Source organism: Tachyglossus aculeatus, chromosome 2 (assembly GCF_015852505.1).
Source record: "Tachyglossus aculeatus isolate mTacAcu1 chromosome 2, mTacAcu1.pri, whole genome shotgun sequence".
Taxonomy (NCBI): domain Eukaryota; kingdom Metazoa; phylum Chordata; class Mammalia; order Monotremata; family Tachyglossidae; genus Tachyglossus; species Tachyglossus aculeatus.
Window position 1 is genome coordinate 135,062,347 of NC_052067.1, and position 27,887 is coordinate 135,090,233.

Here is a 27,887-nt window from a genome sequence, read left to right on the forward strand (position 1 = left end):
GGAGTCTTCATTCCCAGAGATTATTGAAGAGAGGAACAACTAGATAGCCAGCTCATCTGGGTGACAGAAGGGATTGTCCAACTTGGAAGCAGGGGAATGGAAAAGATTACCTTTGGGGGCATCCTGATCATTTGAAGAAAGCTGCCTTCTGTTGGGTAAGTGAAGGGGATTGAAGGGAGGGGAAGGGAGAGGTGGTTATTGAGGAGGATTGGCAAGCTCTACTCTGTCTCCTGCCAAGGCAGAAGGGAAGAAAACCCATTTAGGAGAGATGTCAAAAGAGTTTCTTAGCAGGGTGTTGGTGGGAAACATTGGAACAGGTCATGGAGGATGGTTTGTCTTCTCAGCCCAATGACCAGGGTGGTGTTTACGTGCTAATAAAACCAATTGATCCATCAATCATGAGTGCTTATTGTAGGCAGAGCACTGTGCTAAGAATTTGGGAGAGTACAATGCACCTTAGTTGGTGGAAATATTCCCTGCCCACAAGAAGTTTAAAGACTAGAAGGGGAGACAGACATAAAAATAAATTATGTATATTTAAGTGCTGAGGGTATGAGAGTGGGCTGAATATCAAGCGCTTAATAAATGTCATCATTATTAAAGGGGACAGGTCTGATGGCTTAGGGCTTTGCTACGGCCCAGCTGAAAACTAGAAGTCAGATGGCACAGACAGACCAGGCTGACATGCGGCCGTCAATAATGTATCTGGAGACAAGGAGGCATAATTGAAAACAGGTCTAGGGACTGCAAATTCACTGATGCCTCCACTTCCACAACCACAGCAACACTTCAGGCTCCTCAATCAATCAATAATATTTATTATTATTATTATTATTAATTATGGCATTTATTAAGTGCTTACTATGTGCAAAGCACTGTTCTAAGCACTGGGGAGGTTAAAGGTGATCGGGTTGTCCCTCGGGGGGCTCACAGTCTTAATCCCCATTTTACAAATGAGGGAACTGAGCAACAGAGAAGTTAAGTGACTTGCCCAAAGTCACACAGCTGACAATTGGCGGAGCCAAGATTTGAACCCATGACCTCTGACTCCAAAGCCCACGCTCTTTCTACTGAGCTACGCTGCTTCTCTTTATTGAATGCTTCCCATGCGCAGGCACTTTGGAGATTTGAATACAGTGGGGTCGGTAGACATACTCCCTGCCCACAAGAAGATTAGAGTTTAGAGGGGGAGCTAGACACTAAAAAAGACATAATGTACATAGCCACTGGGAGTCTGAGTTTTGGGTGGATATCTGGTGTTTCAAGGGGACAGGTCCGAGGGCTTCAAACATTGCTGCAGGCCAGTTGAAAGCTAGGAGTCAGTAGCACAGACAGACCAGGCTGGCACCCTGTCATCAAAAATGGACTGTAAGACTAAGGGGCATGAGTGGAATCAGTGCTAGGCACTGCAAACACATTCATCTCCTTCTTCCTGGCCATAGAATTCTTACATATTTACCTGTTTAGGGTGACTGATTTATTTAATGTCTTGTTAGTTCTCATTTACATCTATTCGCGCACTCATAAATAAGGAATTTGTGCCTGTTATGCCTTCTCATAAATAATAATAAATAATGATGGCATTTGTTAAGTGCTTACTATGTTCAAAGCACTGTTCTAAGTGCTGGGGCGGATACAAGGTGATCTGGTTGTCCCACGTGGGGCTCACGATCTTAATCCCCATTTTACAGATGAGGTAACTGAGGCACAGAGAAGTTAAGTGACTTGCCCAGTCACACAGCTGACAATGTGGCGGAGCTGGGATTTGAACCCATGACCTCTGACTCCCAAGCCCATGCTCTTTCCACCGAGCCACGCTGCTTCTCTGCTTCTCATGCTCCCTCTTAGATTGTAAGTGCTTGAGGGCAGGGTCCACACCTTTCATTTATTTTATGACTCCTCAAATTCCTAGAGGAGGGCTTAATAATAATAATAATAGTATTTGATAAGTGTTTACTATGTGCCAAGCACTGCTTTAAGAGCTGGGGTAGATACAGAGTAATCAAGTTGTCCCACATGGGGCTCAGTCTCAATCCTCATTTTACAGATGAGGTAACAGAGGCACAGAGAAGTCAAGCAATCCAGTCTAATGCTTAACAAGTACCACTAATAATAAAACAAAAGAGTTGGTAGAATAAAAATGATGAATATGTTGCTATTGATTATCACTGTCACCATCTCCAGGGTGGACTGGGCATCTCCTGGGTGCAAGGAACTATACTTAAGGCTTACGAGGATAGTCAAAATATGTAAAAGGTAAAATCCTTACAGATGGGGGATTTTCAAACAGTATTTGTTAAGCTCTCACTATGCACCAGGAACTAAGTGTTGGGGTCTTCTTCCAGTGCCTTCGAGTCATTTCCGACCCATAGTGATTCCAGGGACACATCCTCTTCAGAACGACCCATCTTTTATCATAGGGTTATCTGGTATGTTTATCTGTAGAGTTTACTTGGTAAAGATAGGGAAGTGGTTTATCATTGTCTTCTGCATAGTAAAACTTGAGTCTCTGCCTTGTCTTTGATCTCAACATTTTGATCACTTGCTCATCCGCCTCTGACTCTTTCCCAAGCCGCTGCTGCCCAGCACAAGTGAATTGACTTTGTATCTCAGATGTTTCGGCTAAGACCTTTCCATTATGTGTAGCCCATAGGGCATAACTCTTAGCTTTATCAGCGAATGCAAAATTTCCTGCCATAATATGGCATCGATTCATAGGTGAGAAGTGCTGGAGTAGATACAAGGTTATCAAGCCTGACACAGTCCATGTCCCACATCAGGCTTCCAAACTTAAGCCCCATTTTACAGATGAGGTAACTCAGGTACATAGAAGTGAAGTGACGTGCTCAAGGTCACACATCATCCAAGTGGCAGAACCTGGATTAGAACTAAGGTCCTTCTGACTCCTGGAACCATGATCTATGCACTAGGCCATGCTGCTTCTCATGGGGCTTACAGAGAGAGTAGAATCATCGTCATCATCAAGTCGGTGCTCGGTGTCCAGTTCCTGTTTCCAGGATCCTGGGGTACTCCTAGTCTGATAGGGAGGAGAGAAGAGACAGGATAGACACACAGGATGCCATCCAGGTAGACCCAAACAGAAGGGTGAGAAGCATGCATTGGCAATAATAAATAATAATAATAATAATAATAATAATGGCATTTGTTAAGCGCTTTATGTACAAAGCACTGTTCTAAGTGCTGGGGGGATACAAGGTGATCAGGTTGTTCCACATGGGGCTCAGTCTTAATCTCCATTTTACAGATGAGGTAACTGGGGCACAGAGAAGTTAAGTGACTTGCCCAAAGTCACACAGCTAACAAGTGGTGGAACCAGGATTAGAACCCACGAACTCTGACTTCCAAGCCTGGGCTCTTTCCACTGAGCCGCGCTGCTTCTCATGTCACTTAACAAGTCATTTAATTTCTCGGTGTTTCAGTTTCCTCATTTGAAAAATGGGAATCGACTACTGGTTCTCCTTCTCCTCTAGACTGTGAGCCCCACTGTGGGCAAGGAATGTGTCTGTTGTTGTGTTGTACTCTACCACGCACTTAATACAGTGCTCTATGCACAGTAAGTATTCATTAAATACTATTGAATGAATGAATGAGTTAAAGGGGAGAAAAGCGTCACAGGTTTTGTTTAGGGATAAGTGAGTGGGAGGGGCTAATTGGGGAGTGTTCCCTGGAGGAGGTGACCTTGAGCTGCAGAGGGGAGGCAGGAGCAAAGGGGGAACAGGCCTAATGTCCAAGTACTGAGAAGTATTTCCATCACCAGTCCTCATTCAGGAGACCAGAGAGCTTCTCAAGCCAACTTTGCCCAGGGCAGTCGGCCATGCCAAGGTTCAACCAGTCCAACCCTATGACCTTCACCCTGAAGGGCATCCCTGGCCTGGAGGACCTGTACCTGTGGCTTTCCCTGCCCTTCTCCTTTATGTTCGTGGCCATTCTCCTAGGCAACAGCGCCATCCTGTTCCTGCTGGCAATGGAGTCTGCCCTGGACAAGCCCATGTACCACCTGCTGGCCATGCTTTTGCTAGCTGACCTGGTCTCCACCCTTTCCATGATGCCCCAGGTCCTCAGCCTCCTCTGGTTCGGCGTCCAGGATATCAGCCTGGATGCCTGCTTGCTCCAGATGTTCTTTATCCATGGCACCTCAGTGGTGCGCTCTGCCGTGCTGGTGGCCATGGCCTACGACCGCTACATGGCCATTTGCGACCCCCTGCGCTACACAACTGTGCTCAGTGGCTCCCTGGTGTGCCGTCTGGGGATGATGGCACTGGCCAAAGGGGTGGTTTTGATTCTGCCCGTCCCCCTGCTGCTGAGACAGCTGACCTTCTGCCGGACAGTCATCACCCACACCTACTGTGACCACATGGCCGTGGTCAAGATGGCCTGCGGGCACACGGGGCCCAACCGTATCTACGCCCTCTGTGTGGCCATTCTGGTGGTGGGCCTCGACTGTGTCCTCATTGGAACCTCCTATGCCTTGATCCTGCGGGCCGTCTTACGATTGTCTTCCCATGGGGCCCGCTTCCGTGCCCTCAGCACCTGCTCCTCCCATCTCTCAGTCGTTCTCATTGCCTATGGCCCTGGCCTCTTCTCTGCACTCGTCCACCGCTTCGGCCACTCCATCCCGGTCCACATCCACATCCTCCTGGCCAACCTCTACCTCCTTATCCCCTCTCTGTTTAACCCAGTCATCTTTGGGGTGAGGACCAAGGAGATTCGGGACATGGTCACCAAGCATCTGAATTGCTGCCCTGGGACACGAGCCCAGTAGAGAATGTAGTAATGGGGGTGGGGGTCAGCCCCCTTTTGTTTCATTTATTCAATGATCAATTTGTTTCTTACTATGTGCCAACCACTGTGTTAAACTAGGCCCTTATTTTCCCTATCTGACCTCCCCGCTGTGTTGACTGTGCATTTGGCTGTGAACCCCTTAAGCACTTTACTAAACACCCCAGCCCTACAGTACTTATTATTTACATTAATGTCTGTTCTTCACCCTATTCATGCATTCATTCAATCATATTTATTGAGTGCTTACTGTGTGCAGAGCACTGTTCTAAGCACTTGGAAAGTACAAGTTGGCAACATATAGAGACAGTCCCTACTCAGCAACGGGTTCACAGTCTAGAAGGGGGAGACAGACAACAAAACAAAACATGTGGACAGGTGTCAAGTCATCAGAATAAATAGAAGTAAAGCTAGATGCACATCATTAACAAAATAAATAGAATAGTAAATATGTACAAGTAAAATAAATAGACTAATAAATCTGTACAAACATATATACAGGTGCTGTGGGGAGGGGAAAGAGGTAGGGCAGGTGGGATGGGAGGGGGAGGAGGGGGAGAAGAAGGAGGGGGCTCAGTCTGGGAAGGCCTCCTGGAGGAGGTGAGCTCTCAGTAAGGCTTTGAAGGGAGGAAGGAAGCTAGCTTGGTGGATATGCAGAGGGAGGGCATTCCAGGCCAGGGAAAGGACGTGGCGGGGGGGGGGGGGGGTCGACGGCGGGACAGATGAGAATGAGGCACAGTGAGGAGGTTAGCGGCAGAGGAGCGGAGGGGGCAGGTTGGGCTGTAGAAGGAAAGAAGGGAGGTGAGGTAGGAAGGGGCGAGGTGATGGAGAGCCTTGAAGCCAAGAGTGAGGAGTTTTTGCCTGATGTGTAGGTTGATTGGTAGCCACTGGAGGGGATGCCATGCTGTGCAGGAGGAAGTAACAGAGAAGAGGCAGGGAATCTATACAAGCCAGCATGCCCTATGGCAACCAAATTCAGGAATGGGGCAGTGGTGTTAGGAGGAGGGAGAGAGTGAGAGAGAGAGAGAGAGAGTGAGAGAGAGAGAGAGAGAGAGAGAGAGAGAGAGAGAGAGAGAGAGAGAGAGAGAGAGAGAGAGAGAGAGAGAGAGAGAGCACAGACCAAGGGGCTTGGTGTCAGTCAGTCCCCAAGTTTTCAAAGAGCATCCCCAGGAAGATGATGTCCAGGACAGTCCGTCAGAACTCCTGGGAGGGGAGACAGCACAGACAGGCACAGGCACATGTGGACAGGGACAGTATGAGCCAGGTCAGATGAAAGGCACCATAATAGTGGAGCTGACTTCAAGTGACCTGTAAGAAAGGTGAAGGGAAATTTTTAGGAAACAAAGACAGGTCAGCCTTTAACAAAATTTTGCAACAACCCTTTCAATACCTGTTCTCCCTACTACTTAGACTGTGAACTCCACGTGGGACTTGATTATCTTGTATTTACTGCAGCATTTAATGCAGTGCTTGGTATATAGTAAGTTCTTAACATGTTCCACCATTATTATTTCTTAGGGAATCTATTCCATTGGCAATGAAAGCATTAGGCCTTGTATTGTTTGCCATGTGATCTTGGGCAGGTCACTTAATTTCTCTGGACCTCAGTTTTCTCAACTGAAAATGGGAATTAAATCCTACCTCTTACTTAGACTGTGAGCCACACGTAGGACAGGGACTGTGTCCTACCTGATTAATTTGTATCTACTTCAGCACTTCAAACTGATCGACATGTAGTAAGAATTTAATAAATATAATAATAATAATCCTTGTCCTTGAAAGCCTGAGAGTCTGATGGGAGGATACAGAAGTTGCACACACACACACACACACACACACACACACTCTCTCTCTCTCTCTCTCTCTCTCTCTCTCACACACACACACACACGCACACATACTATACTGGGCGATAGGAGGAGGGACAGTTGAAGAAGAAGGCACAGTCTCTAATTGTAAGAAGCTGACAGTCTCATGGAGGAGGAGGGTCAGAACCAGAAACCCAGACACATTGAACAGGAGGTAATGTGAGCTCACGGAAAGAACAAGGGCCTGAGCATTAGAGGACCTTTAGATAAGGTCTCAGTTACCTTATCTGTAAAATGCGGATTAACACTGTGAGCCCCATGTGAGATCAGGACTTTGTCCAACCTGATTAGTTTGTATATACCCCAGAACTTAGTCCAGTGCCTGGCACATAGTAAACACTTGAAAAGCCGTGTGGCTTAGTGGAAAGAGCACAGGCCTGTGAGTCAGAGGTCATAGATTCTAATTCCAGTTCCGCCACTTGTCAGCTGTGTCTTTGGGCAAATCACTCAACTTCTCCGTATCTCAGTTGCCTCGTCTGTAAAATGGGGATTAAGACTCTGAGCCCCACGTGGACAACCTGATTATCTTGTATATCCCCCAATACTTAGAACAGTGCTTCTCATATAGTAAGCACTTAACAAATGCCATTATTATAATTATTTTTATTACCCTGTCCTCCTATATTCTGTGTTTTCAGGTCATGTTTTGACAGGGTTGATATAAGGGAATTAGGGAATGTTCATCCAGCAACATGAGCCTGTCTGCTTATGTCACATCATGGTATTGGAGGAAACGGCTTTTACATATGCTTGGGAGCCCATGGGACAGCAGTGCAGCTGACAACTACTGACTTTTTCCTCCAAGTGAGGTTTTGGATGAACCCAGCCCCTGTGATGCAGAGCTGAGTGAACAGTGGATCTGAGATAGTTCAGACCCCCCTGAAGTTTGACTTTTTAACTTTGAAAACTCACTCAGATGGAGCTATCAGGGTTACCTAGTCTTTAGAAAGTCACTCACAAAGAAGGTGCGTGTGTTTGACTGAAATAGGCAGTGGGAAGGGCTTATTTTATGTGAATTTACAAAGAGAAACTTCTTCCTTCCTCCCTGCCCTCCCCTGCCCCAACTTGAAATGGGAATATCCTTGAAAGAGCCAGCCCTTAAAGGGCCAGGTAACAGGCAGTTGATGGGAAAACCCAGACTGGACAGATGGGCATCCAGGAAGCATTTGATTTGGACAGTGCATTCCAATATCATATAGCTGATCTCCCAGGGCACCTCAGTCAGGCACTTCCAGCCATTCCCATGGTAACCAGTGCTGAAAACTGAATAAAGGCACAACACCTCAGGGAGGACAGTACTTCAGTTGGCTACCATGGAAACCAGGCCCAGGCAGGAAGGGGCAAGGAGGAACAGAAAGGTACTTTCATGGCTTAGTGGAAAGAGCATGGGCTTGAGAGTCAGAAGACGTGGGTTCTAATCCCACCTCCACCACTTGTCTGCTGGGTGACCTTGGTAAAGTCACTTAACGTCTCTATGCCTCAGTTACCTCATCTGTAAAATGGGGATTAAAAATGTGAGCCCCACATGGGACAACCTGATTACCCTGTATCTAGTGGCCTGACACTTAGTAAGCACTTAACAAATACCATAAAAAAGCATTAGATGATCAGTTAAACAATCATATTTACTGAGCACTTACTGTCTGCAGTGCACTGTACTAAGCACTTGGGAGAGTACCATGTAATAAACTTGATAGACACATTCCTTGCCCACAATGGGCTTACACTCTAGAGGGAGAGACAGACCTTTATATGAATAAATACATTGTGAATATGTCTGTAAGTGTTTTAGGACTGAGGGAGGGGTGAATAAAGGTTGTTAATCACCCAAATCAAATAGAGGCTGATCTGGGGAAATCCCCAGAAACTCTATTTAAGGGGCTGATGCTAGTGATGCAAGGGACTGTGTGGCCAATACATTAATTGTAATAATAATAATAATAATGGCATTTATTAAGCACTTACTGTGTGCATAGCACTGTTCTAAGCACTGGGGAGGTTACAAGGTGATCAGGTTGTCCCACAGGGGGCTCACAGTCTTAATCCCCATTTTACAGATGAGGTAACTGAGGCACAGAGAAGTTAAGTGACTTGCCCAAAGTCACACAGCTGACAATTGGCGGAGCCAGGGTTTGAACCCATGACCTCTGACTCCAAAGCCCGGGCTCTTTCCACTGAGCCAGGCTGCTTCTTTAATAGCAGGGGTTATGCTGGGATTAGTAATAGCAGGGTAAATGCTAATTGACCTCCATCACTTCTGCCTGTCCCCCCACCAGACTGAGCCCCCCTTTTCCTCTCCTCGTCCCCATCTCCCCCACCCTACCTCCTTCCCCTCCCTACAGCACCTGTATATCATCAATCGTATTTATTGAGCGCTTACTGTGTGCAGAGCACTGTACTAAGCGCTTGGGAAGTACAAGTAGGCAACATATAGAGACAGTCCCTACACAACAGTGGTCTCACAGTCTAAAAGATTGTACAGATTTATTATTCTATTTATTTTACTTGTACATATTTACTATTCTATTTATTTTGTAAATGATGTGTATCTAGCTTTATTTCTATTTATTCTGATGACTTGACACCTGTCCACATGCTTTGTTTTGTTGTCTGCCTCGCCCTTCTAGACTGTGAGCCCGTTGTTGGGTAGGGACCGTCTCTATAAGCTGTCAACTTGTACTTCCCAAGCGCTTAGTACAGTGTTCTGCACACATTAAGCACTCAATAAATACGATTGAATGAATGAATGAATGAACCCCGGGAGACACCCTGCGACTTCAATAGAGAAGCAGAGAATCCCCAGTTGGGCTGGACCTTCTCCTTCTCATCTGCTTCAGCCTTCTGCCTCTGGCATGGGTGTGAACTAGGCTGTTATCATCCACACCACCAATGGCATTTATTGATCATCAACTAAGTGTGAAGCACTGTAATAAGCACATGGGAGAGCCCCTCAGAAGCAAGACACATGATCCCTGCTTTTAGCTCCCATGAAGCTTACAGTCTAATGAAGTGGACAGATTGACAGACATTATTTTAAAATAGTGGCTGAAGGAGGAGAACCAAAGTTATAACAAAATTTCATAAATGTTTCATGAAAGTCATTGAATGGGGTGTTGGAGATCTGATCTATTTTAGGCTCTTCAGGAAAAGGAGACACCATAGTCTTTAGTGGTAGGTCCTAATTCTCACCTCTCCACCATTCACTTGGAGGAAGTTCTTCATGAGGTCTCACTGAAGTCCCTTTTGCTGCAGTGAAAGACCATTTACTCTCATCCTGGTAACCTGCTGATCACTGTCCACAGTGTAATACCCTGAATCCTTTCCAAGGTCTCCATCACTCCATCCCCCTACCCAGGAGCAAAATGGCAGGACTACCTCTCCATCCCTGCCCCCTCCCATGCCCAGACATAACCCTGAGCACTTTGGGAAAACAACCCTGGATGTGCCCTTCCACTCCCTTCCACATTGTGTGCATGGGCATATAACCTCTTGCTGGGCTGATGCATTTCCTTATGCAGGGTCTGCCTCTATATCTAAGCCAGTCTCCTGGTGCCCAGGTCATTGCAGATTCAATTTGTGGATAGCAACCCCTGCTCCAGGCTGGTCTGACTGCTGTCATGGCCTCCCTGCTGTTTCCCATTGTTTAAAGCTCTGCTTCACTGGGTCATTTATTCTGCTCTTTTGGTTTGCATGTGCCCCCTTACCGCTGGAATAAAGGACACATTCCTTGTCCTTCCTTCTATACATCTCTTTACCACCCACCCAGCCACTCCTCCCCTTAAAGGATACACTAATTAGGCCCAGTCAAGTTCAGCTTCCTCAGTTCCAGTTGAGTGGCAGAAAGGGGATGACCATTGGCTGTGGAAAGCTTTTAATAAAATAATAATGGTATTTATTTATCTTTTTATTAAATGTTATGTGCCAAGCCCTTTTTTTTAACTGGGACACTGTCCTGGCTGGTAATAATAATAATGGTATTTGTTAAGCACTTACTATGTGCCAAGCACTGTTCTAAGCACTGAGCACTGTTCTAAGCACGGAACTCACCTTCCTGACTGAATCAGGGACAACAGGAACTTCCTCCCATCCTAATGGAACTACTGGGTTGGGGGTGATCACCAGGGGATCACTAGGGTCCGAGGTAGGCATGCAGTGCTGCATGAATTTAGCTGCAGCAGTGTTTGTGTCGTTCAATGCTTGGCCCATAATAAGTGAAAGATTCCCCTCTGGGGTAGAGCCTATTGTACACAGTGCAATGAGGGAGAGGGCAAGAAAGGGGTCTCCAGACTATATTTCCCTCTCTGGAGTAGCCTTCACACCTAAGCAACATGGCTTGGTGAAAAGAGCACAGGCTTGGAAGTCATGGTCATGGGTTCTAATCTTGGCTCCTCCACTTAGCTGTGTGGCTTTGGACAAGTGTGGCTCAGTGGAAAAGAACATGGGCTCTGGAGTCAGAGATCATGGGTTCAAATCCTGGCTCTGCCAATTGTCAGCTGTGTGACTTTGGGCAAACCACTTAACTTCTCTGGGCCTCAGTTACCTCAACTCTAAAATGGGGATTAAGACTGTGAGCCCCCCGTGGGACAACCTGATCACCTTGTGAGCTCCCCAGTGCTTAGAACAGTGCTTTGCACATAGTAAGTGCTTAATAAATGCCATTATTATTATTATTATTATTATCATTCTCTGTGCCTCAGTTACCTCATCTGTAAAATGGAGATTAAGACTGTGAGCTCCATGTGGGGCAACATGATAACCTTGTATCCACCCCAGTGCTTAGAACAGTTCTTGACACATAGTAAGCGCTTAGTAAATACCATCATGATTATTATTATTATTATTCTACCTTTGGGGGCATTTGTGCTCCTGGGCACGCTAGAAAGGTGGTGGAGTCAGAGAGGACCCAGCCCTTAAATCTAAACAAGTGAAATCGGACAATATGTCACAAATCAATCAGAGGGAAGGCCTAAAAATGATTCAATCAACTTCTAGCTGTCATGTTTCTTTCCCCATATTGACTTGGGCATTCTAGACTGTGAACCCATTGTTGGATAGGGACTCTGTCTATAGGTTGCTGAATTGTACTTCCCAAGCACTTAGGACAGTTCTCTGCATCCAGTAAGCGCTCAATAAATACGATTGAATGAATGTATGAGGCATCCATAAAGGGACAAGGATCAGCAGCACTTACATAGAGCAGAGTGGTCAGACTTTAGGGACATGTCCATTTTTGCCCCTCAGCCACCTCAGGGGTCTCAGGGTTCTCATTCATTCATTCATTCATTCATTCATCCAATCATATTTACTGAACGCTTACTGTGTGCAGAGCACTGCACTAAGCACTTGGAAAGTACAAGTCCTCAACAAGTCCGCTCCTCCACCACTAATCTCCTCACTGTACCTCGCTCTCGCCTGTCCCGCCATCGACCCCCGGCCCACGTCATCCCCCGGGCCTGGAATGCCCTCCCTCTGCCCATCCGCCAAGCTAGCTCTCTTCCTCCCTTCAAGGCCCTGCTGAGAGCTCACCTCCTCCAGGAGGCCTTCCCAGATTGAGCCCCTTCTTTCCTCTCCCCCTCGTCCCCCTCTCCATCCCCCCGCCTTACCGCCTTCCCCTCCCCACAGCACCTGTATATATGTATATATGGTTGTACATATTTATTACTCTGTTTATTTATTTATTTATTTATTTTACTTGTACATTTCTATCCTACTTATTTTATTTTGTTGGTATGTTTGGTTCTGTTCTCTGTCTCCCCCTTTTAGACTGTGAGCCCACTATCGGGTAGGGACTGTCTCTATGTGATGCCAATTTGTACTTCCCAAGCGCTTAGTACAGTGCTCTGCACATAGTAAGCGCTCAATAAATACGATTGATTGATTGATTGATTTAGAGATGATCCCTACCCAACAGCGGGCTCACAGTCTAGAAGGGGGAGACAGACAACAAAACAAAACATGTAGACAGGTGTCAAAATCGTCAGAACAAATAGAATTAAAGTTAAATGTACATCATTAACAAAATAAATAGAATAGTAAATATGTACAAGTAAAATAAATAGAGTAATAAATATGTACATATATATATACAAGTGCTATGGGGAGGGGAAGGAGGTAGGGTGGGGGGGATGGGGAGGAGGAGAGGAAAAAAGGGGCTCAGTCTGGGAAGGCCTCCTGGAGCAGATGAGCTCTCAGTAGGGCTTTAAAGGGTGGAAGAGAGCTAGCTTGGAGGAGCTAGCTCTCTTCCTCTCTTGAAGAACCTACTGAGAGCTCACCTCCTCCAGGAGGCCTTCCCAGACTGAGCGTCTTCCTTCTTCTCCCCGTCGTCCCCCTCTCCATCGCCCCATCTTACCTCCTTCCCTTCCCCACAGCAGCTGTATATATGTAGATATGTATATATGTTTGTACATACTTATTACTCTATTTATTTATTTTACTTGTACATATATATTCTATTTATTTTATTTTGTTAGTATGTTTGGTTTTGTTCTCTGTCTCCCCCTTTTAGACTGTGAGCCCACTGTTGGGTAGGGACTGTCTCTATATGTTGCCAACTTGTACTTACCAAGCGCTTAGTACAGTGCTCTGCGCACAGTAAGCCCTCAATAAATACGATTGATTGATTGATTGATTGATTGATTGACTGATTTGTGGAGGGAGGACATTCCAGTCCAGGGGGAGGATGTGGGCCAGGGGTCGACAGCGGGACAGGTGAGAACGAGGTACAGTGAGGAGGTTAGTGGCAGAGGAGCAGAGGGTGCAGGGTGGGCTGTAGAAAGAGAGAAGGGAGGTGAGGTAGGAGGGGGCTAGGTGATAGAGAGCCTTGAAGCCGAGAGTGAGGAGTTTTTGCTTGATGCGTAGGTTGACAGGCAGCCACTGGAGATTTTTGAGGAGGGGAGTAACATCTCCAGAGCGTTTCTGCACAAAGATGATCCGGGCAACAGAGTGAAGTATAGACTGAAGAGGGGAGTGACAGGAGGATGGGAGATCAGAGAGGAGGCTGATGCAGTAATCCAGTTGGGATAAGATGAGAGATGAAAACAGAAAGGTAGCAGTTTAGATGGAGAGGAAAGGACAGATCTTGGTAATGTTGTGGAGGTGAGAGTGGCAGGTTTTGGTGATAGATTGGATGTGTGGGGTGAATGAGAGAGCGAAGTCGAGGATGACACCAAGGTTGCGGGCTTGTGAGATGGGAAGGATGGCAGTGCCATCTACAGTGACGGGAAAGTCAGGGAGAGGGCAGGGCTTGGGAGGGAAGACAAGGAGTTCAGTCTTGGACATATTGAGTTTTAGATGGCGGACAGACATCCAGATGGAGATGTCCTGAAGGCAGGAGGAGACACAAGCCAGGAGGGAGGGAGAGAGAGCAGGGACAGAGATGTGGATTTGGGTGTCATCAGTGTAGAGATGATAGTTGAAGCCATGGGAGCGAATGAGTTCACCAAAGGAACTCAGTTGATGGAGTCTCCCTGGGGCCTTTTGCTGGAGCTGGTGGTAGCAGTGAGGAGTTGTGCAGGACCCTACCTGTTCCCCAGTATTAGAGTCAGGATCCTCTGGCGGATATGCTTGGTGTTAATGCCATACACCAGTGGGTTAAGCACAGGGGGCACCAGGAGGTAGAGGTTGGCCATGAAAATGTGAACCTGAGGTTGCATCCAGTGACCAAAGCGGTGGGTGAAGAAGGAGAAGAAAGCCGGGATGTAGAAGACCAGGATGACACATACATGGGCCCCACAGGTCCTGAAGGCTTTGAGCTGTGCATCCTGGGAGGGCAGGTGGAGCACAGTATGGAGGATGAAGCCATAAGAAAAGACAATGAGCACCACATCCATCCCTGTGACTGAGAGTGCAACTGTCAGGCCATAGATGATGTTGATCTTGATGTTGGCACATGCCAGCTTAGCAATGCCCATGTGGTCACAGTAGGTGTGGGAGATCACATGATGCCCACAAAATGGCAATCTGTGGATCAGGGTGATAAATGGAAAGACGAATAAGAGGCCTCGGACTATGCAGGCCATTACAATTTTCCCAATGACCCCAGGGCTGAGGATGGATGAGTAGTGTAGTGGGCGGCAGATGGCTACAAAGCGGTCAAAAGCCATGGCCAGCAGGACAGCTGACTCAGTGCCAAAGACCCTGTGGACAAAGAACATTTGGGTGAGGCAGGGATAGTAGGAGATGTGCTGGGCCCCAAACCAGAAGATAGCCAGCATCTTAGGTAATGTGGTAGAGCAAAGCACCAGGTCTGTGAGCGAGAGGATGCAGAGGAAGAGATACATGGGCTTGTGGAGGGTCTTGTCAGAGGCAACAACCAACAGGATGGTGCCATTGCCCAGCAGAGCCGTGATGTACATGGAGCAGAAGGGGAGGGAGATCCAGATGTGCTGATCCTCCATCCCAGGAATGCCTAACAGGGGGAACATGGAAGGATGGAAGCTGGTAGTGTTGGAAATCAACATGGTGACCTGGGAAGAAGAAGCAGAAGTGGGGAGGGATAAACTCTAAAATTATCCCAAGAAGAGTAATTACTCAAAGTCAACTCAAGACCCAAATCCTTCTTAGAGCAGTGCTCAGTGCTTAGAACAGTAAGTGCTTAACAAACCCCAAATAATAAATAGCATTATTCAGGAAGCCTGCCAGGTAAATCCCTTACCATTTTTCTAGCTTTGGTTAGTCTCATCAACCCAGTGCCTTCTGTACTTATTCATTCATTCATTCAATCACATTAATTGAGTGCTTACTGCGAGCAGAGTGTTGTACTAAACACTTGTCAACCTACAAATCAAGCAAAAACTCCTCACTCTTGGCTTCAAGGCTCTCCGTCACCTCAACCCCTCCTCCTCACCTCCCTTCTCTCCTTCTACAGCCCCCTTTCTACTGAACTCAACTAATTCACTCCCTTATCATTTCATCAAACTCATTCCACTGACCCACAGCCCTTGATGCCACCCTAAACTTGTCCTCATCCTGACTTTCCCATCAATGTAGATGACACCACTATTCTTCTTGTCACATAAGTCTGTGACCTTGGCACCATTACCATTGACTCCTCTCTCTCATTCAATGCTCATATTCAATCCATCACTAAATCCTGTGGGTTCATTCATTCATTCATTCAATCGTATTTATTGAGCACTTACTGTGTGCAGAGCACTGTACTAAGTTCTTGGGAAGTACAAGGTAGCAACATATAGAGACAGTACCTACCCAACAGAAGATCACAGTGGGTTCTAACTTCACAACATCACTAAAATCCACGCTTGCCTCTAATGACTTCTAGACTGTGAGCCCACTGTTGGGGAAGGACCATCTCTATATGTTGCCAACTTGTACTTCCCAAGTGCTTAGGACAGTGCTCTGCACACAGTAAGAGCTCAATAAATATGATTGAATGAATTAATGAATAATGACCTGACTACTTACTTTTTTGAAAAATTCGTACTATCAGGCATGATATCCCTAACAGTCCCTCCTTAGTCCCTCCGCACTCCTGCCCGTTCTTCAACTCGTCCATCTTTCCCAGGATTATCTCTAGAGGAGATCTCCTGCCTTCTCTCAAATCCACCCCCTCCACCTGCATATCCAACCCCATTCCTTTGCACCTTATCAAACACTTGCCCCCTCCCTTCTTCCCTCCCAAAACTGCCAGCTTCAACTGTTCACTCTCCAATAGCTTCTCCCCGGCGGGTTTCAAACATTCTTATGTCTCCCTTATCCTAAAAAAAAAACCCTCATTTGACCCAATGGCTCTCTCCTTCCATTCTCCCCGAACTCCTTGAGTGAGTTGTCTACACCTGCTGTCTCAAGTTCCCTCTCCAATTCTCTCCTTGAATTGGCTCCTGTTCTCTTCACTCCAGAAGGGTGACCCTCTCGAAAGTCACAAAGTATCTCCTTCTTGCCAAATCCAATAGCTTCTACCCTATCCTAATCCTCCTTGACCACTCAGCTGCCTTCAACACTGTCGACCACCCTCTTGTCCTGGAAACATTATCCAACTTCGGCTTCAGTGACTCTGTCCTCTTCTGGTTCTCCTCCTATCTCTCTGGCCACTCATTCTCAGTCTCTTTCATAGGCTCCTCCTCTGCCTCCCACCCTCTAACTGTGGATGTCCCTCAGGGTTCAGTTCTGGGTCCCCTTCTATTCCCCATCTACACCCACTCCCTTGGAGAACTCATTCACTCACAGGGCTTCACCTGTCACCTCTATGCAGATGAATTCCAAATCTATATCTGCAGCCCTGATTTCTCTCCTTCTCTGCAGTCTCACATTTCCTCCTGCAGTCTCTGCAGTCTCACATTCCTCACATTCCAGTCTCACATTCCTCACGGTTACCCTCACGGTGCCTCGTTCTCGCCTGTCCCACCATGGGCAACATCCTACCGCTGGTATGGACTGCCCTCCCTCTACACATCCACCAAACTAGCTCTCTGCCTCCCTTCAAAGCCCTACTGAGAGCTCACCTCCTCCAGGAGGCCTTCCCAGACTGAGCCCCCCTTTGTTCCTCTCCTCCTCCTCCTCCCCTCCTCATCACCCCCATCCATCCATCTACGCTGCCTCCTTCCCCACCCCACAGCACTTGTGTATATTTGTACATATTTATTACTCTATTTATTTTATGAATGATGTGTATATAGCTATAATTCTATTTATTCTGATGGTATTCACACTTGTCAACTTGTTTTGTGTTGTTGTCTGTCTCCCCCTTCTAGATGTTGGTGGGTGGGGATCGTCTCTATATCTTGCCTCATCTGTAAAATGGGGATGAAGACTGTAAGCCCCCTGTGGGACAACCTGATCACCTTGTAACCTCCCCAGCACTTAGAACAGTGTTCGGCACATAGTAAGCGCTTAATAAATGCCATCATTATTATTATTATTGCCGATTTGTACTTCCCAAGCACTTAGTAGAGTGTTCTGCACACAGTAAGAGCTCAATAAGCAGCATGGCTCAGTGGAAAGAGCCCAGGCTTTGGAGTCAGAGGTCATGGATTCAAAATTCAGATCCGCCAGTTGTCAGCTGTGTGACTTTGGGCAAGTCCCTTAACTTCTCTGTGCTTCAGTTACCTCATCTGTAAAAATGGAGATTAAGACTGTGAGCGCCCCGTGGGACAACATGATCACTTTGTAATCTCCCCAGCACTTAGCTCCCCAGCTTTGCACATAGTAAGTGCTTAATAAATGCCATTATTATTATTATTGTTAATAATAAATGATTGAATGAATGAATAAATATCTCTACTTTGTTGTCCTCCAATCAGTGCAAATTTAACATGTCTACAGCAGACTCCTTATCTTACCACCCAAATCCTGTCCTCCCTCTGACTTTCCCATCACTGGAGTTGACACCACCATCCTTCCTGTCTTACAAGCCCTTAACCTTGGCATTTTCCTTGACTCTTCTCTCTCATTCAACACATATACTCAGTTCATCACTAAATCTTGTCGGATCCACATTCACAACTTCACTAAACCATCCTTTCCTCTCCATCGAAACATCCAAGCATTTATCCTATCCCAACTTGATTACTGTATCAGTTTCCTTACTGATTTCTCAACCTCCTGTCTGAAGTACAGTCCATACTTCATTCTGCCGCCTGAATCGTTTTTCTGCAAAAGCATTCAGGCCATGTTTCCCCACTTCTCAAGAACCTCCAGTGGTTGCCCATTCACCTTCACATCAAACAGAAACTCCTATGATCAGCTTTGAAGCACTCAATCACCTTGCGCTCTCCTACTACAACCCAGGCCACACTCCTCACTCCTCTAATGCTAATATTCTCACTGTACCTCCATCTCATCTATCTTGCCACCGACCTTTCACCCTTGTCCTGACACTGGCCTGGCATGCCATCCCACTTTATATATGATAGAAAATTACTCTTCCCCACTTCAAAACCTTATTAAAGGCACATCTCCTCCAAGAGGCCTTCCCTGACTAAGCCCTCCTCCTTTCCTCTTCTCCTACTCCCTTCTGTGTCACTTTAGCACTTGGACTTCCTCTCTTTATTCAACCCCCCTCCCAGCCCCATGGCATTTATGTACATTTCTTGTAATTCATTTATTTATGTTAATGTCTATCTCCCCCTCTAGAATGTAAGCTCCTTGTTAGCAGGGAATGTCTTACATTGTTATATTGTACTCTCCCAAGTGCTTAGTACAGTGCTCTGTGCATGGTAAGCACTCAATAAATATGACTAACTTACTGAACGTCATGTGGCCTGATTCTCTAAAACAGGTAAGATTGTTTTTTAAACTGCATGAGTGACAACAGACATCAGTGATACTGAGGGTTCCTGAAGACATTTGTGTCATTTGCTGACACCAGAAAGGAATATTAGTGAAGAAATATTTACCAAATTGACATTGTTATACTATAAATCCTAAGGGAATGTGGATAAAGGTAGAATCATCATCATCATCAATCGTATTTATTGAGTGCTAACTATGTGCAGAGCACTGTACTAAGTGCTAGGGAAGTACAAATTGGCAACATATAGAGACAGTCCCTACCCAACAGTGGGCTCACAGTCTAGAAGGGGGAGACAGAGAACAAAACCAAACATATTAACAAAATAAAATAAATAGAATAAATATGTACAAATAAAATAAATAAATAAATAGAGTAATAAATACGTATAAACATATATACATACATACAGGTGCTGCAGGGAGGGGAAGGAGGTAAGTCGGGGCGATGGGGAGGGGGAGGAGGGGGAGAAGAAGGAGGGGGCTCAGTCTGGGATGGCCTCTGGAGGAGGTGAGCTCTCAGTAGGGCTTTGAAGGGAGGAAGAGAGCTAGGTTCTGGACAAAGACAATCCGGGCAGCAGCATGAAGTATGGATTGAAGTGGGGAGAGAAATGAGGATGGGAGATCAGAGAGAAGGCTGATACAGTAGTCAATCAATCAATCAATCAATCGTATTTATTGAGCGCTTACTATTTGCAGAGCACTGTACTAAGCGCTTGGGAAGTACAAATTGGCAACACACAGAGACAGTCCCTACCCAACAGTGGGCTCACAGTCTAAAAGGGGGAGACAGAGAACAGAACCAAACATACCAACAAAATAAAATAAATAGGATAGAAATGTACAAGTAAAATAAATAAATAAATAAATAAATAGAGTAATAAATATGTACAACCATATATACATATATACAGGTGCTGTGGGGAAGGGAAGGAGGTAAGATGGGGGGATGGAGAGGGGGACGAGGGGGAGAGGAGGGAAGGGGAAGTCCAGATGGGATAGGATGAGAGCTTGAACAAGCAGAGTAGTGGTTTGGATGGAGATGAAAGGGCGGATCTTGGCAATGTTGCGGAGCTGAGACCGGCAGGTTTTGGTGACAGCTTGGATGTGAGGGGTGAATGAGAGAGCGGAATCGAGGATGACACCAAGGTTGCAGGCTTGTGAGATGGGAAGGATGGTAGTGCCATCTACAGTGATGGGAAAGTCAGGGAGAGGGCAGGGTTTGGGAGGGAAGACAAGCAGTTCAGTCTTGGACATGTTGAGTTTCAGGTGGTGGGCAAACATCCAGATGGAGATGTCCTGAAGGCAGGAGGAGATGCGAGCCTGGAGAGAGGGGGAGAGAGCAGGGGCAGAGATGTAGATCTGTGTGTCATCAGCGTAGAGATGATAGTTGAAGCCGTGGGAGCGAATGAGGTCACCAAGGGAGTGCGTGTAGATTGAGAACAGAAGGGGACCAAGTACTGAACCTTGGGGAACCCCCACAGTAAGAGGATGGGAGGGGAGGAGGAGCCTGCAAAAGAGACTGAGAAAGAACGACTGGAGAGATAAGAGGAGAACCAGGAGAGGACGGAGTCTGTGAAGCCAAGGTCAGATAGCGTGTTGAGGAGAAGGGGGTGGTCCACAGTGTCGATGGCAGCTGAGAGGTCGAGGAGGATTAGGATAGAGTATGAGCCATGGGATTTGGCAAGCAGGAGGTGACCTTTGAGAGGGCAGTTTCCGTGGAATGCAGGGGACGAAAGCCAGACTGGAGGAGGTCGAGGAGAGAGTTGTTGTTGAGGAATTCTAGGCAGCGCGTGTAGACAACTTGTTCAAGGAGTTTGGAAAGGAATGGTAGGAGGGATATGGGGCGATAACTAGAAGGTGAGGTGGGGTCAAGAGAGGGTTTTTTTTAGGATGGGAGAGACATGGGCATGTTTGAAGGCAGAGGGGAAGGAACCAGTGGAGAGTGAGCGGTTGAAGGTAGAATTCTACATATTGGAAATTTTCAAACTGCAAACCTGAAGTTTAAAAGCAGTAAACCCCTGAAATTATATGATATTATATGTAGTTTTTAATTCCTCTACTCCCTAGTAACTAATGAAGAAAGGGGATCAGGAATTATATACCAAGGAGAAGAGAAGGTTTGGGGGAGGCCTATAAAGAGCCTTCAAGATGAAAATAGCTATCGCTAGAAGAGTGTCAACCATTTTTCAAACTCACCAATTCGTGGTAAGTGCAAATGACTTCATATTGTAGCAGGAAGGATTTAGATTAGACAGAAAAAAACGGAGAGAGTGGTGAGATGGGGAAGGGATAATTGAAGGGCATTGGGGCACCTTTCCTGAGGACCATAAAGAACAGGAGACATGTTCTTCTGCCTGGATGGCATTCAGGGTGGTTTTGTCTAGAGGCAGAGGGATAGATGACATAACCTTAGGGAAGCAGTTTAGCCTAGTGGCCAGAACCTGGGTTCAACTCCCATATCTGAGGATGGCCTGATGTTGGACTTTGGGCAAATCACTTAACCACTCTGAACCTCAGCTTCCTCTTCTGTAAGGTGGAGATAATAATTGCTGTCTCTCCGTAACAGGAATGTTATGAGGGCACAATGAGATAAGCAATAAATAGTACAATGACTACATTCAAGGAATAATAATGGTATTTGTTAAGCACTTACTATGTGCCAAAACTCTCTGCGTACTATGTATGCATCAGGCAAAAACTCCTCACTCTCGGCTTCAAGGCTCTCCATCACCTCGCCCCCTCCTACCTCACCTCCCTTCTTTCCTTCTACAGCCCAACCCTCACCCTCCGCTCCTCTGCCGCTAACCTCCTCACTGTGCCTCATTCTCGCCTCCTCCTCCCTTCAAAGCCCTACTGAGAGCTCACCTCCTCCAGGAGGTCTTCCCAGACTGAGCCCCCTCACTTCCTCTCCCCCTCCTCCCCCTCCCCACAGCACCTGTATATATGTTTGTACAGATTTATTACTCTATTTTACTTGTACATATTTACTATTCTGTTTATTTTATTTTGTTAATAAGTGTTGTTTTGTTGTCTGTCTCCCCCTTCTAGACTGTGAGCCCGCTATTGGGTAGGGACCGTCTCTATACATAACCAACTTGTACTTCCCAAGCACTTAGTACAGTGCTGTGCACACAGTAAGCGCTCAATAAATATGATTGAATGAATGAATGAATGAATGAAGTGGTAGACATGTTCTCTGCTCACAACAATCTTACAGTTTAAAGAGAAAGAAAGACATTTATATAAATACATATTGAACATCTGCACGCATCTTTTCCTCTATCTGGCCTTTTCCATCCTCCTAGCCCTCCCTTCTCCTTAGCATTACTTCCCTCCCCAGCCCTTCTTAACCCACCACAAGGCAGACGCCTCCTACCTGGTTCTGCTCTTCCCAGGGACACTCAGAACGCTGCAGTTGGGTGGTGAGAGTCAGGCCTGAGAGCAGAGGCCACAGACTTTTTATCTTTCTCATCCTCTGGGGGACCGATGTTGGGAGGGGCAGGCCCAAGTCTCCAGACAGCAACCAGGTGGTAAAAATAGAGCAGGGACTATTAAAGGCCCCCTTCCTTTCAATGTCCCCTTCCTCCCTTCAAAGCCCTACTGAGAGCTCACCTCCTCCAGGAGGCCTTCCCAGGCTGAGCCCCCCCCTTCTTCTCCCCCTCCCCATCTCCCCCGCCTTACCTCCTTCCCCTCCCCACAGCACCTGTATGTGTGTATATATGCTTGTACGTATTTATTACTCTATTTATTTATTTTATTTGTACATATTTATTCTATTTATTTTATTTTGTTAATATGTTTGGTTTTGTTCTCTGTCTCCCCCTTCTAGACTGTGAGCCCAATGTTGGGTAGCGACCGTCTCTATATGTTGCCAACTTGTACTTCCCAAGTGCTTAGTGCACACAGTAAGTGCTCAATAAATACGATTGAATGAATGAATGAGTGAATGAATAATTGGAGGAGAGGAACTTGGGACAGTGGGTTTATAAAACTTGCTCAAGGAGCATGGAGAGGAATGGTTGGAGGAAAATGGGGTTATAACTGGAGGGAGCAGTGAGATCAAGTGAGTTTTTTTTAGGATAGGGAAAGTAGCATGGCCTTGCGCATAGGGCATGGGCTTGGGAGTCAGAAGGACCTAGGTACTAATCCTGGCTCTGCCACTTCTGCTGTGTGTTTAACCTTGGACAAGTCACTTTACTTCTCTTGTCTCAGTTACTTCATCGGCAAAATGGGAATTAAGACTATGAGCCCCATGTGGGACAGAGACTGTCAAACTTGATTAGCTTGTTTGTATTCCAATGCTTAGAACAATGTTTGACACATAGTAAGTGCTTATGCTTAACATATACCATCATTAGCAACTTCTCTGTGCCTCAGTTCCCTCATCTGTAAAATGGGGATGAAGACTGAGCCCTACATGGGACAAGCTGATTACCGTGTATCTACCCCAGTGCTTAGAACGTGCTTGGCAAATAGTAAATGCTTAAAAAATACCAACATTATTATTATTATTATTTATGAGCATATTTGAAAGCAATGGGGAAGAAGCCATGGAGAGCGAACAGTTGAAAGATGGCACTCAGGGAGGGAAGAAGGGGTGGGACAAGAGTTTTGATAAGGTGTGAGGAGGTGGGGTTGGATGAGCAGATGGAGGAGGTGGATTTTGAGAGAAGGCCAGAGATCACCTCCTGACATACGCTGGGAAAGATGGGAGAGTTGAAGGGGCAGGAGGAGGGAGGGACTGCAGAAGAGCAGGGGAGATATTAGGGAGATCATGCCTGTTAGCTTCAATTTTTTCAATGAAGTAGGCCAGGTCATTAGGGGCAAGGAATGGTGGAGGCGGGGGTGGGGGGACAGGGGATTTGAAGAGGGAATTCATCATCTGGAATAACTGGCAAAGGCAATAGGCATGGATGTTAATAAAAAAGGAGAAATAATTTTGCCGGGCAGAGGGGTCAGCAGCGTTGAAGTTCGCAAGGCTGAACTTGAGGTGGATGAGGTCAGCCTGATATCTAGATTTCCACCAGCTGCACTATGCAGCTTGTGCACAGGAGCAAAGGAAGTAGACTGTGGAGGTGATCCAGGGCCATGAGCTAGTGGTCCAGGATTGATGAAGGAATAGGGGAGTGAGTGCATTGAGTTCAGTAGAGAGGGTGGTGTTGAGGGTGTCAATTTGGTCATCAGGGAAAGTTAAATAGGGCATGATGAGTTGAAAAAATTGGATGGGGTCAAAAGATCAGAAATTTCTGTGGGGGAACAGGACAGGCTGTGTGGAGGAGGTGTGTGGGTGAGAAAGCAACTGAGGAGGTTGTGGTTGAGGGATTTCAGAGGTGGTGAGGGTAAAGACTGTACAGTGACTGGAGATGATTAATTAAGTGTGTCCAATTTGGTGAGTGGGAGATCTGGAGTGGAGCCAGAGGTTGGTGGAGTTGAGGTGTGATATAAAGCGAAAAGTGGAAGGGTCGTCAGGGACATCTATGTGCATATTGAAGTTCCCAAGGGCTGCTTGGGGTGCGTGCAGGAGAGTGGAGCGCCTCTGCATCTTGCTGCTTTGGAGCCTCTGGAAATTTTGCAGTAGGAAAGTGTTAGCATGCTTAGATTGTGAGCTCCGTCTTAATGATGATGATTGTGGCATTTGTTAAGTGCTTACTATATGCCAGGCACTGTACTAAGCACTAGGGTAGATACAAGACAATCAGGCCAAACACAATCCCTATCCCACTTAGGGTTCATAATCTCAATCCCCATTTCACAGATGAGGTAAATGAAGCACAGAGAAGTGAAATAACTTTCCCAAGGTTGCAGAGCAGATGAGTAGCAGAGCTGGAATTAGAACCCAGGTCCTCTGACTCCCAAGTCCATGCTCCTTGTCACGCTGACATCCACTAGGCCATGCTGCTTCTCTAAGGTCTAATATCATAGACTGTGAGCCTCATGTGGGACAAAAACTGTGTCTTACCTATTATCCTCTATCTAGCGCTGTGTTTAGTAAAGTTTTTGGCACGCAGTAAGTACTTAATAATGATTATGTTATTTGTTAAGCACTTACTATGTGCCAGGCACTGTAATAAGTGTCAAGGTAGATACAAAATAATTGGGTTGGGCCATACTCACTATCCTATATAGGGCTCACAGTCTTAATACCCATTTTACGGATGAGGTAACTGAGGCACAGAGATGTGAAACGAATTGCCTAAAGCCACGCAGCAGACAAGTGGTAGAGCCAGGATTAGACGCAGACTCCAAGGCCGGTTAAATGTGCATTAGGCCACACATTTTCTCAGCAGATATCATTTACTAATAGATATTTATTATTATTGTTATTACTATTATGAATAATTATTGTTACTGGAGAACTACAGGCGCCAGGAAGCCTGGTTGGAACACAAATTCATCAGTGCGATCCCCTGTGAATGATGGAGGCAGGAACAGGGTCTGGCCTCTATTTCAGGGCCAAGGCGGAAACGCACGCAGGTTCAAACTCTTCTTGATTGCATCTTGGGACTCCCTTCCGCAAGACAAGTCCTCATCCCAGCTGATGGCTTGCCTACCTGAGAGAGAGAGAAAAGAGGAGTACTGCACCTCTCCAAGAATGGAAGGCCAACAACTTGAATGAGAAGTAGGATGGAGGGCAGGAAGTTTGAGATAATAGAACTTCTCCATGTATGTTTCAGGAACCACTTTCCCTCAGCACAAAGTAAGCAATTAACAAATACCACATTTCTTTGCATTATTATTCATTCATTCATTCATTCATTCAATCGTATTTATTGAGCACTTACTGTGTACAGAGCACTGTACTAAGCGCTTGGGAAGTACAAGTTGGCAACATATAGAGACGGTCCCTACCCAACATCAATCGTGCCCTACAGTGGGCTCACAGTCTAGAAAGGGGAGACAGACAACAAAACAAAACATATTAACAAAATAAAATAAATAGAATAAATATGTACAAGTAAAATAAATAAATAGACTAATAAATATGTACAAACATATATACATAGTGACTTGAATATAAATAGCACACCCCTCTAAATGTTTATCACAACCAAAAATTTCGTAACCCAGTTTTCTGGATATGCATACGCTAGGTATCTAAGCATGGGGACTTTACTTTTTTCAGAGCAGTAGTTGCCCAAAATCAATCAATTAATCAATGGTATTTATAATAATAAGAATAAGAATGGCATGCATTAAGCAGTTACTATGGGCCGAGCACTGTTATAAGCACTTGGGAGGTTACAAGGTGATCAGGTTGTCCCACGTGGGGCTCACAGTTTTAATATCCACCCCACAGAAATATTTAACAACTGTTGTCCCAACAGCCAAATCTGGAGATGAGAAATCAAACAATGGACCACAAATCAATCAGAAGGAAGGTCATTAAATGTGATTTAATCAACCTCTAGCTGTTTTGGCTCTTTCCCAGGGTTGGATTCAAGGGGCATTTGGGAGATAGCCATAAAGAGACTATAAACAACAACTCTTGCCCAGTATGGAGTGGCCAACTGGGTGTTAAACCACCTCTTGGAATGTGTCCGTGTTTGCCCTGAACCCACCTCAGGAGTCTCTGGTCTCTCCGTTAATGAAGTCTCTCTGGAGCCCTTTGCTGGAGCCAGTGATAGCAGTGAGAAGGCGTGCAGGGCCCTATTTGTTCCCCAGGATTAGAATCAGCATCCTCTGGCAGATGTGCTTAGTGTTAATGCCATACACCAGTGGGTTGAGCACGGGGGGCACCAGGAGGTAGAGGTTGGCCACGAAAATATGAACCTGAGGTGACACCCAGTGGCCAAAGCGGTGGGTGAAGAAGGAGAAGAAAGCTGGGATGTAAAAGATCATGATGACACACACGTGGGACCCACAGGTGCTGAAGGCCTTGAGTTGTGCATCCTGGGAGGGCAGGTGAAGCACAGTATGGAGGATGAAGCCATAAGAAAAGGCAATGAGCACCACATCCATTCCCGTGACCAAAAGTGCAACTGACAAGCCATAGATGATATTGATCTTGATGTTAGCACATGCCAGCTTAGCAATGCCCATGTGCTCGCAGTAGGTATGGGGGATCACATGATGCCCACAGAATGGCAATCTGCAGATCAGGATGATGAACGGGATGTCAACGATTAGGCTTCGGGATATGCAGGCCACTATGATTTTCCCAATGACTCTGGAGCTGAGGATGGATGAGTAGTGTAGCGGGTGGCAGATGGCCACGAAGCGGTCAAAAGCCATGGCCAGCAGGACAGCTGACTCGGTGCCAAAGACCGTGTGGACAAAGAACATTTGGGTGAGGCAGCCATGGAAGGAGATGGGTTGGGCACCAAACCAGAAGATAGCCAGCATCTTGGGTGATGTGATGGAGCAAAGCACCAGGTCTGTGAGCAAGAGGATGCAGAGGAAGAGGTACATGGGCTTGTGGAGGGTCTTGTCAGAGGCTATGACCAACAGGATGGTGGCATTGCCCAGCAGAGCCATGATGTACATGGAGCAGAACGGGATGGAGATCCAGATGTGCTGATCCTCCATCCCGGGAATGCCCAACAGGAGGAACGCAGAGGGATGGAAGCTGGTATTGTTTGGAATTGACATGGTGACCTGCAGAAAAGAAGAAGTGGGGAGGGACAAACCCTAAAATTATCCCAAAAAGAATAATTACTCAATGCCAACTCAAGACACAAATTCACCAGGAAGCTTTTCCAGATAAACTTCTCCTTTATTTTCTACCTCTGGTCAATTCTGTCATTCCAGTCCCTTCAAGTCCTTATATACCTATGTCATCATATGGATACATTTCTGTCTGTGATCTTAGGCTTTAGGTTTCTCTTCCTATGACAGTTCCTAGGTCTTTTTCTGAACTCCATCTACAACCACTACCCTGGAGAATTCTTTTACCCTGAGGGTTTCAGCTATCATCTCTATGGGAACAATTCCCAAATCTGCATCTCCAGCCCTGACCTCACTTCTTCCCTG

General features: G+C 46.2%; 3 protein-coding genes across 3 annotated transcripts; 1 reads left to right on the forward strand and 2 right to left on the reverse strand.

The window, feature by feature from the left end:
• The first annotated feature begins 3,835 nt into the window (after nucleotides 1–3,835).
• LOC119942838 (putative olfactory receptor 52P1) lies at nucleotides 3,836–4,783 on the forward strand. Its single transcript, XM_038763838.1, has one exon. The coding sequence runs from the start codon at nucleotides 3,836–3,838 to the stop codon at nucleotides 4,781–4,783; it is 948 nt and encodes a 315-aa protein (XP_038619766.1).
• A 1,316-nt stretch (nucleotides 4,784–6,099) lies between these two features.
• Nucleotides 6,100–15,127, reverse strand: LOC119942843 (olfactory receptor 52D1-like). The gene is made up of 4 exons (XM_038763853.1): nucleotides 14,190–15,127; nucleotides 11,515–11,584; nucleotides 10,716–10,823; nucleotides 6,100–6,108 (listed from the first exon to the last, which is right to left on the reverse strand). Exons 1-4 carry the CDS (start codon nucleotides 15,125–15,127, stop codon nucleotides 6,100–6,102), a joined length of 1,125 nt encoding a protein of 374 aa, XP_038619781.1.
• An 11,437-nt stretch (nucleotides 15,128–26,564) lies between these two features.
• On the reverse strand, nucleotides 26,565–27,512 carry LOC119942851 (olfactory receptor 52D1-like). The gene has a single exon (XM_038763865.1). The coding sequence runs from the start codon at nucleotides 27,504–27,506 to the stop codon at nucleotides 26,565–26,567; it is 942 nt and encodes a 313-aa protein (XP_038619793.1). The 5' UTR covers nucleotides 27,507–27,512.
• Between the last annotated feature and the right edge of the window lie 375 nt (nucleotides 27,513–27,887).

Coding starts and splice junctions, on each gene's coding strand:
- LOC119942838 (XM_038763838.1), top strand. CDS start 3,836: ATGCCAAGGTTCAACCAGTCCAACCCTATGACCTTCACCCTGAAGGGC.
- LOC119942843 (XM_038763853.1), bottom strand. CDS start 15,127: ATGTTGATTTCCAACACTACCAGCTTCCATCCTTCCATGTTCCCCCTG. Junction 11,585..14,189: donor ACTCTAATACTGGGGAACAG/GTAGGGTCCTGC, acceptor TCACTTGTTTAG/ATTTAAGGGCTGGGTCCTCT. Junction 10,824..11,514: donor GAGCACAAATGCCCCCAAAG/GTAGAATAATAA, acceptor AAATTCATGCAG/CACTGCATGCCTACCTCGGA.
- LOC119942851 (XM_038763865.1), bottom strand. CDS start 27,506: ATGTCAATTCCAAACAATACCAGCTTCCATCCCTCTGCGTTCCTCCTG.